Source organism: Agelaius phoeniceus, chromosome 7, assembly GCF_051311805.1.
Source record: "Agelaius phoeniceus isolate bAgePho1 chromosome 7, bAgePho1.hap1, whole genome shotgun sequence".
Lineage (NCBI taxonomy): Eukaryota > Metazoa > Chordata > Aves > Passeriformes > Icteridae > Agelaius > Agelaius phoeniceus.
Genome location: NC_135271.1, coordinates 41,499,549 through 41,515,556, shown reverse-complemented (window position 1 = coordinate 41,515,556; position 16,008 = coordinate 41,499,549). Strand labels below are relative to the sequence as shown.

The window sequence follows — 16,008 nt, the reverse complement described above, 5'->3', positions numbered from 1 at the left end:
TGACCAAAGAGATGAGCCCTAAGAAGCTGAGGTGTTTCCCCAGATTGCCTTTTGAAAAGTTTATTCTGTGTGCATTTTGCACAAGTAACCTTTATATATTCTGTAGTTTGAGCTCTGCATGTACTCCTTCTTCCAAAAGCTCTTGAAGCAAGGATGTGGGAGGAATGCTAAGGTACATGTTCTGTAGCTTCAGATATTTGCTCATCAGGGATTTTGTCTTGTCTTTAATGAAAACACACTTCCCAAAATGTGGAGCTAAAATACGTCATCAGGCTACTCCCAGTGTAAGGTTACCCTGAAACCATTTAATACCTTGGGCTGAGCACAGTGTCAGCTTTTGTGAGGGGAATCTTGGAAGTAGTTTTCAGCAGAACAGTATCAGATTGCTAAGGGCAAATTAGAATTGCTGTTGTGCATCCTGGCTCTTGTGTTTGGGTTGTTATATCTTAGAAAACATGGTCAAAGAGAGCTTATTGCTAGAGGGAAAGTCATATTTCTGTCTCAAGTCTTTGCTACAGTCCTTCAGAAGGAGCTCAGGTTTAAGCCAGAAGAATAGTTTAACAACTTTAACAATAGAAGAATATTTTAACAACTTTCCCTTCATGTTTCCCTTAGCCTTCTTTCCTTCCTTTTTGCCTTGCAAAAGTAGAGAAGATAGTATAGGAGACAGGGTGGAGTGGGTCATGGATATAGAAAGCAGCTAATCCTGCTTTTTAACACTTAAAGGAGTGGTAGAAGTTCTGGAACAACAAAGACTTTTCGCAGGACAATGTTTACAAATATAAAAAAGTCCATCTTACTTTAGAAGAAAAAGCAAAAACATTAATTCTGTTCTACAAATAGATACTAAACCGCAGATGATTTTCATTTTTTTGTCTCTGCTGTTAATCTTTAAATGTGTTTTCTTTTCTCCTCTGTCATAAGTAGTCTTTTAAATCCTACAGAATTCATTTTTCTGCACATATGGATTTTATTTTTAAAGTGAACCCAATTAGTATCTCTAAGTACTTGCTTATTAAATTAAATAATGCCTTACTTCATGCTTAAGAAAAGAAGGGAGAAGATAGAATTAACTGTTACCTTTAATCAAAGTGGAGAACAAGAGCTGGACCAGGTGTTAAACTCTGATGGCTTACAAATTTTGTTGCTTTCCTTTAGGGTCTCTGTTCACATCTACCTCATAGCAGCCACCATCCCAGCAGACTTTTTGAATCAATGACTGTTTTCTCTTGATGGTATTTTTATTTTTGATTCTGAATTGAAATGTTGTCATGCTTTTCATGCAGCATGTTTTCATTGAAGTGGTTGTTTCTTTAATTAGGAATATTGCCTTTACTGCTCAGCTCTCCAGGTCAGTGCAGAAGTCTTTGGAAAAGCTGATGTCAGGGCTGCTGAAATGAATGGCTGTGAAGTGCAGCCGGAGGCTCTGGCGGAGCAGCGGTTTCTGAGCAGTGCTTCGCTGGCTGGGGATGTGCTGCAGGCAGCTGGGGAGAGCCCTGTGAGAAGAGGAGGTGCTGGCAGGCTCCTGTGAGACCTCTTCTGGGCAGTCTTTCCCCTTCCTCTCTCTTCTCCCCAGGGAGCTCTGCCTGTAGATGTCTCTTGTGAGATGCTTTGCCTACAGTAAATGCATGGAGTACCTCTATCAAGCAAAACGTATTCTTGAAAGGTTTTGTTGACAGCTCTTTTTCTGTCAGTTTATAGAGGAACTATATACTATAAGAAAAATCAAGATATTACTTGGTGAAGCTTAATAGAACTTCTGAAATTCCATGAAAAACATCAATAGGGATAACAATGTCTTATGCCAAGAAATTTGCTTGTGTGTGTGTGGTTTGCATTTTTGTAGCTTCTCTAGAGATAATCTCTAAGTAAGTTGATCTTTATTTCACAAATGCATCTTGCACTTAAAAATATATTTAATCTTTGCAGGTTGGTAAAGTGTTCTTGTTTGAATGCTTTTGACTAACATTTCTTTATCACACTGTCATTCTTCCAAGAACACTTCTCATCTTCAATTTAAATGATAGGATTCCTTTTATGTGAGTCGAAAGGTGTCACTTGACAAATTACAAGTGTTTTACTGAATTAATTGCATTTGGGATGCTTCTTACTTGGATTAATAGCCTGTTTTTGTTTGTGGTTCTTTGTTTTAGAACATTACCTCTTTGTTTCAAAACATCACCTGCAAGTCATGTAACTTATATTGTTTTTCATCACTTCTCATATGCAGCCTAACACTATAAGTTCTCACTATTTTTCTTTGAAAAGCCAGTTGTTTGAAAGCCTGATTAATAAGCAGTGCACTTACTGCAGCACTTCTGATATGACTCAAGATCATGGCTGGAAGACAACTTGAGGGCTCTCAGTTGCATGACTCTGCTAAACCTGCTAGTCAGGGTGAGAAAGAAACTTTCCATATCCGTTGCAACTGTGGGAGCCAGCCAGACCCGTGAATACCAGCCCACAGCTGGCCTGTCCTCTGGGAAGCTGCTGTATCTCGCCAGCTGTCCCCAGGTTTGGCATGTCAGGAGTCTTCCTGCCTCTGCTGGTGAGAGCAGCAGGCTCTTCTGTGTGGTTAACTCAGCTTCTTCGCCTGCCTAACTTCCTGCCAGGAAGTAGCTTTAAATCCAGGATTTCCGCAATTCCTACCTAATTTCAGAGTGATGTGGCAGTATCGTCCTCCATGTGATACAACCTTCTGTGCTGTTCTTGCCAGTGGCATGAGCAGACAGATTAGGGCCACCATGTTCTCACACTTGATGCTGTTTGTTCTCCCTTGAATGTGTTTCAGCATCTTGAGTTCTTGTATTCTCATACCTGTCCACGTCATTCCTTTGGAGAATCTGCAGTGACCTGATGCTGTCATATTTCTGTAGTGTGGAACAAAAGCATAGTGAATGACAGTCTGTGTGAGATGTACCCTGAGCTCAGATAAAGGCTGAAATGAGTAGATACATTTGTTTTATTTTCCTTGAAGTCTCTCTTTCAAGCTGGATATTTAGAATGCTCTACCAAAAGAACCAGTCTCAGCTTTAGGACTTTTGCACCATCTTTTACCAAATCTTAAGAATTTCACTTCTATCTCACCTTTCTCCCTTGGCACAGGATATTCTAAACCAAAAAGATGATAAATTAATCCTCACTTTCTTCTTTTATGATGTTGTTGCAAGACGTCTGGGAGATCTGCATTGGTGGGAAGAATACAGCCTTAGTGCTGTGCCAGGTTTTGTTTGTTTGTTTTTGTCATTGCTGAGAAACTATCAGTTTGGTTTCCCAGTTACCTATGAAAAATACTTCATGGATTATATAATGTCTGCAAGTGGCTGTATGGCATATCAGACCTACATTTTCCCTTGAAGACATCTCATTCTCTTACTCTAAATGGATTAATTGGAGAGGCAGTTTGTCACATAGCACTACCTGAGCTCACTCAAGGCATTAAGAAATTGTTGTCTGTATTTGAAGACAGATACTGAGAAAATCAAAAGCATTATTTCAAACTTGTGTTAGAATTGCAGGAGAACAAAAAAGGACAAATCACAAACATAAATGTGCTGAACAGAATTTTTCCATGTTCTTCTCCTGTCATGAGTGGTTTTAGTCCCTAAAATGGTCTTGTTATGTAGGAAGGAAGAATGCTAAAAAGATTGATGACACTGTCATATATAAAGGCATGTAGCTTGGTGACTCTGTCCTCCTGATTTCCAGCAGAGCAAGGCTTACTAAAAATAATAAAAAAAGTATTTGCCTGAGAAGCCTCTTCCTTTGGTGTGCTTCTTAAGTATTTGAAACTGAGAGAGGTCAGACCATCCTGGCTGTCAGCCTTTCTATGATGTATTCGGAAGTTTAGATTAGAACCTCTTATGGTACAGAGTAGGGACTAATGTTCTTTCACTTTTGAGTTATAAGACATGACTTGCCATCAGGATGTGTGAATTGGCTTTTTTACTTTATTTGTTGTGGTGTGTGGTGAGGTTGTTTTTTTTTTTTTTTTAAAGAAGTTGAGTTAATTTTACTTTCAGTATCTTAAGAACCAATAGTAATATTTGAAACAAAGGACAATGTAGGAGAAACTCATGAGAGTTTTCAGCTGGTGGTTCCAATTCTACAAAGTAATCTAGGATCTCACCCAAAAAGAAACCACTGTTTATTTTGTAAACTCGATGCAGTTTGATATAAAGAAAACTTCACAAATGTTTAGATACACTGAGAGTTTTTGAAATATATTCCTGGAGAAGAAAATTATTTAGAAAGTGATCAAATGGATGAAACTGAAAATGGAGATTTACACACTTGATGTACGTTTGTTTGATGGAGTGTTTTTGCATGTTGGCAGCCTGTTAGACTGGCAGGGGGCTGTTGTGGTGCAATTCTGCTGTGATGGCCCAGCTGGTTTTAGGCAGAGACCCGATTTCTGTGGACATAACCTGCAGAGAGACCTGATTTCTTTGGTTATGAATAGTCATTGTGAGCTGCAGGGAAGGCAGCATAGCCTCTGACTTGAGACTTGGATGGAGCTGGATCCTTTCTCCATGCTGCACTGTCAGGGGGATGGAATTTGAAGCTGCTGTGTAGCAATGTACCCACATCACACCTGTATCCTAACTCTGAGTGCATCAAAACCAAAGGTGCTGCTGCTGTTGTGATGCTGCCCAAGGTCCCACGTGGTGCTCTGGCTGGGCCTGCTGTGTGCTGTCCAACTGCCCTGTGCCTCTGCTCCCACCCTGTGTCTGCTGTGGCCTGTGTGTGTATTGCCTCTGCTCTCTGGCTGTGGGAACATAGAGGGATGGAGGAAGGATGTCTGTCTGTCTGTCTCTCTGTCTGTTGGTGTGTCTGTCTCATGGAGGGAGCACTGAGGAGTGGGTAGTAGGGATTATGGGCCTGGGGAATAGGGTGAAGGAGACTGACTGCTCTGATTGGACATCCAGTGTGCCAAGGAGGAGTCCTAGAACTGTCTTGCATAATGAGAAGATGCTGCCACTTCCAGCTTCACAAAAGCCTCCTGCTCTGTGCTAAAAACTAATTAATAATGTCATATACTTGTTGGAATATTGTGAATTGTATTGCTTTTCATGTTTGGAATTTATATTTCTTCACTAATGCTCCTGCTCCTGTTTTATGAACAGCTTCGACCTCTCTAGTTTTTATTTGATGTACAGCTTTAGCTACAAAGTTATGTTTTCATAGAATCACAGAATAGTTTGGGTTGGAAGAGACTTTAAAGGCCATCCAGTCCAACCCCCAGCAATGAGCAGGGACATCTTCACTTAAATCGGTTTGCTCAGTCCCATCCAACCTGGCCTTGAATGTTTTCCTGGAGGGGGTGTACACCACCTCTCTGGGCACCTTGTGCCAGTGTTTCAGCACCCTCACTGTAGCAATATTCTTCCTTGTATATAGTCTAATTTGACCATCTCTGGGTTCAAAACCATTACCTGTTGTCCTGTTTCAACAGGCTCTGCTAAAAAGTTCTTTCTTCACCTTAAAAGCTCCCTTTTAAGTAATGAAAGGCTACAATCAGGGCTCCCCAGAGCCTTCTTTTTCTCTCATCCTGTTGGCATAGCAGAGATGTTCTAGCCCTTTGATAATTTTCCTTTCCTCCCCTGGACTTGCTCCAGCATATCCATGTCCTTTTTATGTTGTGGCCCCAGAGCTAACACTGCAGGTGGGGTCGCAGGAGAGTGGAGTGGAGGGGCACAATCACCTCCCCCAACTGCTGCTTTGGATGCAGCCCAGGTTTCTCTCACTTGTGGATATTAAGGTGTTCCAGGAGCGACAGTGCCCTGGGGTAACAGCGGTGGAAGGGCACTGGAAGGACAAGGAAGTAGGGAGAACAGGACCAGTATGAAAGAGGTGTTTGTAAAAGACAGTCAAAATGGAAAAAGAGAACAGAGCAAAGAGGGCATACAGAAAAAAATTAAAAGTTTTCTAAGGAATGAAAAGGAGGAATTAGCCATCATTTAATTACCATACTTTTGCCAGAAGTCAGGAGCATGATTTGAAACCTTTTATTGGAAAGTGTTCAGTTGTGTGCACACAGATGTGCAAAGGGAGAGTCTTTTGACATTCCTTGAAGATATCCAACTCTTGGTTCTTACTCAGTATCAATTTTAGGACTGCATGTGTGTTTGTTGAGTACTGACTTGAGTTCGTATAAAATGTATTTAAGTAAAAAATTTTAAGCAAGCGCACCAATTGTAGATGTTTACTATTAAAACTTTCTTTGTAGGTAATTGCACTTAAGAATGAACATTGAAGACAAGCTGGGAGGATTATTTCTTAAATGTGGTGGCATAGACCAGATGCAGTCATCCAGGGCTATGGTAGGGATGGGTGCAGTATCTGACCAGTCTGGAGTATCGAGAGAACGGCAAGAGGCAGTGCTTCAAGATCGGACTATGCCGCACCAAGAAATTCTTGCAACAGATGAAGTGTTACAGGAAAGTGAACTTCGACAGCAAGAGATGATTTCACATGATGAACTCATGGTCCATGAGGAGACGGTAAAAAATGATGATGAAATGGATGCACAAGATAGACTTCCTCAAGGGCTGCAGTATGCTGTTAATGTCCCTGTAAGCAATTTCTTTGTGAAATATTGGAGAGATTACTAGGAAGCTTGATCTGGTAGTCTAATCCTACTCTGGCAAGAATCTATTAATTGCTTGTTTGGATTTTGATTATCAAAATATTTATGTCATTTGCCTCTGGCTGTGGATAAATTTTGCCAATTAAGTATAATCTTTAAGTATCTGTTTTATAAATATTTTATAAGCAGGCTGTTACCATAGAACTAAAGTGTTAAAATGTGCTCCTTTAAGGATATTTAACGTTCAGGGGTAACTGCAAAGCGGAATAAATAGCGTTATTAGAAGGTGCATAGTGTTTATGCTGTTCATAGTACTGTTTAGTTGCTTTTGCTATAGGAAGCATCTTGTATGTTTTTAAGGTATGTGGACGCTTAGCAATTGCATTCACACTGCAGGTTGGACTGTGACACTTCATACATGACCATAAATATGCCCCTCCACGGAATCTCATAGAAGGCATACCTTGGCTTTCCCAGAGAGCATAGAGATGACTTCCTTTGGAAAACAGAGCATCTGTCTGTAATGCAGCACACCATCACTGTTACCCTTCAAACATAAAGGACAGTCACCAGGACTATAAAAGTAGAGAGCCTTACACATGAAGAATAATCTTCAGAAACACAGCACTGTTAAAACACTACTCTGTTAGCTGTAGATCAGGTGGCTCAGGTGTTAGAAAAATGTGAGAGTATCATGGTCTTCATTAAAGTTCACATTAGATTGAGATTTTTTTTAATTTTTTTTTTTTTCAAAAACTTCATTGGAACTGGTCTTTTTTTTTTCTCTTAAAAATACTTCTGTATTAAATATATAATAAACTATTCCGTTAAATCTTATATTGACAACAGCACGGACTAAAGTAAAATAGGTATGAAAAACTGAATGGTTTTACAGATGGAAGTGATTTTAATATATGAACTGATCTCAAAATCACCACAGGTCAGGAAAAAAGACCTTGGGAGATGAATGAAAGGATACATCAAAATGTTACTGAGGAAATTAACTGTGCCCTTTTTATTTAAGATACATATTAATTCTTTCACTTAAATTTCTGAAAGAGTGAAGCCAGAAGATAATTCCCTTAGGAAAAGGTTTTCTGTTTCAGCAGTTTGTCATCTTCTAAAATTGAAAAATTGCTTTTCTGTAGTGAGAACCTTACCTGAAACTGGCACTTGGTATCTTAACAGATCAGTGTAAAGCAAGAAATTACCTTTACTGATGCATCTGAACAACAGAAACGAGACAAAAAACAAATACGAGAGCCAGTAGATTTGCAGAAAAAGAAGAAAAGAAAACAGCGTTCACCAGCAAAAGTAAGACATTGATTTGGCAAAACCAAGATTAAAAGGACCTGAAGATTTGGTTGACTATGACTAATTTCATTAGCATTTGAACTAGTTAGGCTGGAAATTGTTTGTTTGCTCAGTAAAGATGCAGTTCTGAAGTTCACCAGAGACCCAAAACAAAACTGATATAACAGTGTTTTTCTTTGAACTCCTTTTAGCAACATGAACTCTTGACATATTTTAACATCTGTCTCTCCAGGCAGTTCTCTCTCCAAATATTTTTTTTAAATTATGAGTCAGTAGCTTTGTAGACCATTTATAAATCATTACTCTGTATCTATCTAATAATAGTTGTGCTTTTCTGTGAGCCTGATAATTTTATATGCTTCACGCATAGTAGTGAAAAGTTTTTAAAAAGAAAACTAAAATGGTAGTTTTGAAAATTCTAAAAAGCTTACTAATATATATAAAATAATTTACTGGTAGGGAAAATTCCTGTGGTCATAATCATCTTCATATATGTATTTATTTATATCAAAAGGTTCTTACCCTAGCTGCTGGTTTGTTACTTAAAAATTTGTTTTGTAGATCCATTCATGAGGACTATGTATCCCTGTATGTCTGAAAACAATTTTCTTCTGTTGAGAAGCACTTCAGATAAAAGCAGAATCATTTCACCTCACGAGGTAGCAGTGTTACATCTTCTAGTAATTCCCCAAATCAGTATTAATCTTCAGACTTAAAACAGAACATGTGCAGGCTGCTCTGATAGAAGTAAATCAGTCATATGTTATCACACAGCAGCATTAAAATAAGCCTACTCAGAAATCAACCCAGACTGTTTGTACATTAAAGGAAAACTCACCGTAATACAAAGAAAATCTCCCAAACCTCCTTTTTGTTGCCCTGGGAGCAGGACCTTCCAGTCCTCCTCAAAGCACTGTCAAATAAGGTTGCACCTGTAGTATTCTTGGAAAGCTGAGAAATTGCTTCAGATTGGGTGTGGAAGCAAGTTCCAAATGCTGTGCATTTTTTTGTCACTTCTCCCTGTGAGAGAAAAAGGAGATCTAGGTTGAGTACATCCAGAGATCACTTCCATGGAAACATGGCAAGGTAGAAGAGGTGTGTGCTCCTCTTTCTACAGACGTGTACTTGCATGCTTCCTTTTTATCTCCCAGTCTGCCAGGATTAGTCTTTTGAGATGACAAAAGATTGAAAAATGATCAGGAGAATTGTTAAATAGGTTCTTTTTCAGTCTCTCTTCCCCTTTTTCAGACCTGTTAGAGTAGAAAGGCAGAGTAGAAAAAAAGCCTAAGGACCGACCTAGGTGAGAACCTACTGCAGTTTCAGTATTTCCAGAGTAGTGGGGTTGATTTTCCATCCAAACAAGCAGCTGGAACTGTGACAAATGGAAGTCAGTTAACATTCTGAAACGTTCTAAATTCTGTTTTCTATCAATGCAGTAGTCAGGTAAGGAAGAAGTCATCAGGTGTCATGACTCCTGTCTCCTGTTCCCTCTCCCACGCAGACACACACACGTGCACACACGGACACACACGCACGCGCACACACTCACACGCACAAGCTTTTTTGTTGCTTTGGTTAGGGAAGCTGCTCTGACAAAGCTAACTCTCATCATTTAAGAGGGTGGTAGATTAAGTAGAAGAGCCCAGGTTTAGAATAACCATGAAATTAAGTGTATTTTCTGCACAATTATGTTAAAATTTCAATATAATATCTGAAAAGCATTTCATAACATGTATTTAAATTTGTTTTAAAGACGCAGTCGGCTTCATCAGCTGGGTAATGTTACAGAACAGAGTCTTTACAATTGTCTCTCTCTGTGACTGGAGCTGTAACACACCAATCTTACAAACGTATGAATGTGCTTGTCCTTCAGAGTGAATGCACAAGAATTTGTTAGTCTGAGACTTTCACCCTTGTTTTGACGCAGGAGAATTAAAAATTAAGTAGATCCTACAGTATTTGCTGCTATTTCAGAGATACTGTTTCAGTTATTGACTCTCTCTTTCTCATCACTGTCATTATCATAAAAACTAAAACGCTGTAGCTAATCAAACTGCAGATGTGTTTTCCCAGCATACTTTTATTTTTTTTTAATAAGAAGGGACTAAACTGTATTATTTAAGATTCCTTAAGCTCTTCTTTATAGTTGTGTTTGCAGTTAAGCAAGATTTTATAAATGTAATTTGTTTACTGATTTGCTTATTCTCTTGCCAGAGATAGTAGAGATTTTGGGTTTTGGTTTAGTTTTCTATTTTTATTCTTTTTGACAAATTAGAGAAAACCTGTGATTAGCTTTATTGAATAAAGTAGATGTGGTGCATTTTTAAAATTTAAGTTTTTTAAATTTTATATGAAAATAGCGGCTTTGTTTGACAGCAAAGCAATTGAGTATGGCAAGTTGAAGTCATCAAGGAGATGCTTTAATATGTATATTAAGTGAGCAATACTTTATTGAGTGAAAAACCTGAAAGGGGAGAAGAATAATACTGTTCTCTTGGTTGTTTGGCTTTGGGATTTTGGTTTTTTAAATACAATTTTACCTTTGAGACTACTGCTTTTATATAGATGTAGATAATATATATGACTATTCTGGCTAAGCTTTAATGACTTTTAGCAAACATTTAGAGTTGTGATTTGATATAAAGAATTTAACCATTCGCTTTTTCTTTAAAATACGATTGTCCATGGTTTAGTGCCCAGGAGTGGTTTGATTACTTTGCATCCTTTCCAACAGACGGACAAAATAAACAGTAGTGTATAAAGTGACTCAGCTGTGCCTAGGGAAGCTCTAAGCTGATTTTCCATGAGCTGCCTTTGTCTCCGTCCTGTTGAAATATCTCTTAATGCACAACGAGACACAAGTTGGATTGGACTGCAATTGGAAATGTGTTTTAGAAGCTTAACGCATAGTTTTGTAGAAATCAGCATTGTTTTACCTGAAATATTTACATTTTCTGCATCGAAAAAATTAATGTTTTTTTTTTTTGTAGTTAATAAGACATCTTTAGAGGGTAGTGTGAGAACAAATTTTACTCTTTTTAAAATAGATCCTTACAATAAATGAGGATGGATCACTTGGTCTGAAAACCCACAAATCTCATGTTTGTGAGCATTGCAATGCTGCCTTTAGAACCAACTACCATTTACAGAGACATGTCTTCATTCATACAGGTACTGCTTGACTTCAAATTTGTCTTTTCTACTATATAAAGAGTTGTTTACTTATGTTAAAAATGTTTTCAGCTCTATGCGAATTTCAGTTTTAAGAGTGTAGCTAACTTGGCATCTAAGCTTAGAGATTCCATGCACCAAAGTGTCAAAAGAATATCAGAAAAAAAATATCAACATATATTTAATAAACTGAAGAGCTAACTGTTTACAAGGTTTCTTTTCTTTCTTTATCAGAAAGTAATGGGTTGACTTGTAGCCTAAGTGCCAAAAATTGACCCCTTTGTAAAATGTGCTGCGGCTGCTTATTTGCCTGATGAGGTATCTCTGTGTTTGGAGAAGTGAAAAAGGTACTTACTGTTATAATAGCTTGCCAGTATCCTGAATGCAGTCTATGCCAGCATCCTGATTGATCTTGCACTTGAGGAAATTACAGCCATTCCAGATCACTCTTCTGTGCTAGTCTTAATGTGACTCTTAGGATCATGGAGAGAGCTCTGCAGTTCATGTACCTAGTAAGGCAAATGTTTTTTGGTATCAGGGTATTTTTGGAATTCGCTCAGATGCTGGTGTTTTTAATAGACATTTTAATATTCCTCGAAAATAGTTATCAGAAACAACAGTGTGTAGTTATTAACTTATGGATGTGGAATTATATTGTTCAAGGTGAAAAACCATTTCAGTGCAGTCAGTGCGACATGCGTTTCATACAGAAGTACCTGCTACAGAGGCATGAGAAGATTCATACTGGTGAGTATAGTGCCTTGAGTATCTTTACTGGCGTGCTTAAAAACTGTTTCCCCACTCAGGCAAGGTTTCTGGTAATAAATATGCAGCCAAAAACCCTGTCGTAGTTTGTTTTAATTTAAAACATGTTACAAAGTTATAAAGCTTTTTAAAAGAAATTAGTTTTGTGCTTTCAACTTGTTCCACTTTCCTTTGGCTGTAAAATGAGTGTGAAGTCCAGTAAGCGGATCTGAAAGTAGTTTTCTATAAATAACCCCAGAGCAGCAAATCCTGAAGTTTGTACATTCATAAAAGTCAAAGTTCGTTAAGCAGTTCTGTCTTTTGTTGTATCAAGTTAATTCAGACAAGGGGGACTTCCAAATTACATTTCCATAGATTTATTTGTTTGTTTGTCTGTTTGTTTGTATTTGAATTTGATGGAAAAGTGCCAGGACTAAAATGGCCAAAATGCCTAACCCCAAAGGTATTAGTATCAGCTTTTCTTTCCACTTTTTTTCTTCTTTTAGGTTTAATTCAGAACTGTCCTAAAAAGAAGAGTCTTAGTTTAAAAATATGCAGTGTAGGTCAAATAAGGCCCGAAGCTTTAAACCAAAGCAAGTTAAAGTTTATATATGTTTATTTTTTTTTACCTTGTTGCACCACACAGAACCACATTCTTTAACAGGTTTGGTTTCATTGGGTTTTTGGCATTTTGGTGCATGGCCTTTCAATCCCTCTTTAAATATTTTGTAATATGGTCCCTTTTGGACTAGATGCCAATTTCTCAGCCTCTTTTTCAGAAAAGCAGAGCTGGTGAATGTGCACAGTGTTTCTTGGCTGTAGCATTTAAATGGATATGAAAGCTACTAACACGCAGTGCAGTGTGTGCATGTGTAAGGGTTGAGAGGGAGAAAAAACTCTGCAAAATGAATTTTCAGAGCAGTGTACAGGGAGTTACATGCACAAATGCCCTGTTGTTTATGGGATTTTTGTATCCTAGGTTGCCATGAGTCCAGACTAAGTAGGTTTCCTTCAGCCAGTCAGCCACAGAAGAGTCTTCCATTCTTCTGTCCAGTGTCTTTGTTCTGCTCCTAGTCTTTCCTCTGGCTCTGAATTGGTGAACCATGCTGCCTTCACTTTGTGTAGATACTTATTCTGAAAAGAATGCTCATTCAGTCTCTTCCATCTATCTGCCCTCCAGCCCCCCCCCAAAAAGGCAAAAATTTGAGTGCAGTCTTCACATTTTTTAGAAGATTTTTCTTTTTTTTTTTTCAAATGAGGATTATTCCCTGTACGTGGCTTTGAAAATGAGAGTCTGGGCAATATAGTTAATTAACACTTGACTGCAAATATTTTATAAATTTATTTAATTATCTTTTAAAATTTAGCTTCTAGCCCTAATGAGAAATCTGTGTCGATTCTAAGCTTTGGAGGGAGGGGGGTGGATGTGGTGGGATTGTAGGTTTTTATGCCAGCTCTTTCATATGCTAGTCTTTGTTTAGCAGAGAAAAAGGTACCATTTAACTAATTAACCATATCTGACTTTTTTTAGATAACTGTGTTTCCTCCTTTCCTCAGCATCCTGAGCTATAGTTTGGTTGTTTCTCAGAAAATAGAAGACAGTTTAAATTGTGTTTAAATTGTTGAATCATGGATGTTTTCCTAGGTGATAGTAATGATTAGGAGAAAACATTTAAAACCCAGCTTCCAGGAGTGGCAGAATTTTTTTCTGAAGGCTGTTTAGTCAACAAGAATTTAGCTAGAGTTTAATTTTTGGCTTCACCCAGTTATAGTATAGCTAATTGGCACTCTGCATACCTGTCTGTGCTTTCACCTCTATATGACAGTGCTCACTACTGGCCCTTAGCTGTTTGTGTAGTTGCTCTCTTGTTCAGGGCTGCATAACTAAACCCATCCAGAAAACTTGAATTTTCTGCTTGATTCTCTAATGAGAAAGTGAGCAGTGGGTCTGTCTTTAGTTTGATGAAAGTAAAGATCTGTTTGTATTATTCATACCCTTTAAAAAAAAAAGTTTCTTAACTTTATTCAATACTTTTTTATTTTCCATTTTTATCTCTGTGAATGACCACTTTTAGCACCAGCTTTTGGACAGTGTTCAAAATGCTGATGTGGAACAGGAAAGCTCTTACTCTTTTAAAGATTTTTGTCAAATTTTCTAGTTTATTTTAGACCAACCAATAAGAGTAGTAACAGGTAGAAGCCCCATTTTGTGCCTCTTACAAGCCCCCAATTTACAGGTGCCTCAGCTATTTCCAGTCTGATTTGACTTAGTTCTCTGAACCACTCCTTCAAAGGAAGTGTTGTGAGGGAGTTAGGAAGCAATCAATGAACAGCCTTAGTCTGTGTAAATAATTAAACAGTTGCATCTAAAAGCAGACATTGCATTAGTACAAAATTTGCTTATAATTGTGTGTAGAGGAGGGCAGCAGTGTTGGAACCCTGCTGCTAAACTTGTCCCTAATGATACAGAAAATTGCTATTTTAGTTGTAAGAGAGGGAAGAGTCACTGGTATGCAAATATTTTCAGTTTACGAGGTTAGAGAAGATGCTGAATGTTCTTTTTTTTTTCTTTCAAATATGTCTGCTTACTTTTTGCTTAGAGATGTTTCTATATACCTTACCCACTCATATGTTCATGTGTCCTAATTGTGTAAGCCACCCTACTTTCCATTTTAAACACAAAAACTAAGATTACATTAAAAGAATAAAGCACCATTGGGGCTAACAATTTAAGTGCCTTATTCAGTCATGCTGCTTTTTTATAGCTTTCTTTAGTATTTTATAATTTGGTTTTTTTTCTGTTTAGACTTTAAAATGCCTGGCTTTATAATTGTCACAGCCTTCATACACATAATATTTGTACTATACTGGATGAGTAATTCTATGGCTTGGTTTTAATAGATTGCAAACACAGACACAACGCATGAGCTGTTTTCGTAAATAATGCATTAATTGTTGTATTGTATTTTTAAATTTTGAGGTTTTTTATACATCTGATTGTTTCCCAATGACCAAGACATTTCAAAAAAATGTGTCCTGGATTCTCCCTGCATTATCAAAAGGCTGTTATTAATGGTCTCCTCCATTTGCAATAGATCCTGTCTGAAAAGTACAACAAAATTGTGGAAGGCATCTGAAGTTTTAGGCTTCTGCTAGGATGAAATTATTATTGGAAGCCTATCTTCATATTAATTTTTAATCTTTTCCTAAAATTATCTTCCATATGAAGATTAAAGCCAAAATTAAATATGGTGTCAGTTTCACAAAGGTTTTCTTAATCTTACTTTCAGAGTGTTCTGGAATTCTGCTGAAAAATATGATTTTCTGTACTGTGCTGAGTTAACTCCAGGGCAGTGTCCCAAATTCTTCTCCCTGTTAAGGCATGGCCAGCAGTGCATTTGTTTGTGCCCTGAAAGTCTCCAAAATAGCTGGTGACTGTAATCCACCTAAAATCCACAGGCCCCTGTTTGACCCTGTTTAAGCCTTGAAATGGGGATAGGTAGCTGCAGAATCTTCTGCTAGCAAATAGTCAGCTTGAGTAAGAAAATGTTAAGGAACTCAGTGTGCATTCATTTACAGAAATGAGTGCATGGCTGCAGGTAAGTGTGTTAATGAAGAGTTCTGCATTTCCTGGGATTGCAGGATGGCTCCTTAGAGGGCTGTTCAAGGCCAGAACAGGACTCGGCTCTCTTGCTTTAAGGCTCAGGATAGTTTTCAACCTAAACAGCCACTCCATTCTCTAAAATAAATCTAAGGTAGTATGAAAGCAAGCTTTGAAACAATGTAAGGAGAGCTGTTTGAAGGTGCAATTTAAAAAAAAACACAAAGTAGAATAGTGGAGCAAAGGGAAAGAAAACAGTAAATAGAAAGGACTAAGTAGTAGTCTTCAGGAATGGAAGAGTTCCCATGTATGAAACAAGAGCAATGAGCTCTAAATGTCCTCCCTCAGCATCCTGAAAATGGAAGGCAGGGATTGGAATTTGATTCAGAAAGTCTGAACAGGCTTGTTGGGAGTAAGGCATTGTAGTTTTGAGGGTGCCTCACAAATAAAGAGAACATGAAGAATGAATCTGGAGTTTGAAAGTGAAGAAATAGGCCAGAAGGGAGGATTTGCTTATAGGCAGGATGAGAGGGAATGATATGATAGGTGTTTATAACTTACAAGGGATGTTGAAAAAAGTGCAAAATTT

General features: G+C 37.9%; 1 protein-coding gene across 4 annotated transcripts in view; it reads left to right on the top strand.

Annotated features, from left to right (window-relative positions):
* Positions 1 to 16,008, top strand: part of ZNF148 (zinc finger protein 148) — a 42,170-nt gene that overhangs the window by 14,893 nt on the left and 11,269 nt on the right. For 2 of the 4 annotated variants that reach the window (XM_054636501.2, XM_077181677.1), the window contains 4 exons: positions 6,230 to 6,575; positions 7,778 to 7,903; positions 10,951 to 11,074; positions 11,738 to 11,821. In XM_054636501.2, the coding sequence (XP_054492476.2) occupies positions 6,246 to 6,575; positions 7,778 to 7,903; positions 10,951 to 11,074; positions 11,738 to 11,821 (664 nt within the window). In that variant the 5' untranslated portion in view covers positions 6,230 to 6,245. The remainder of the gene's footprint in view (positions 1 to 6,229; positions 6,576 to 7,777; positions 7,904 to 10,950; positions 11,075 to 11,737; positions 11,822 to 16,008) is intronic. The other 2 variants (XM_077181678.1, XM_077181679.1) reach the window with 2 other exon arrangements.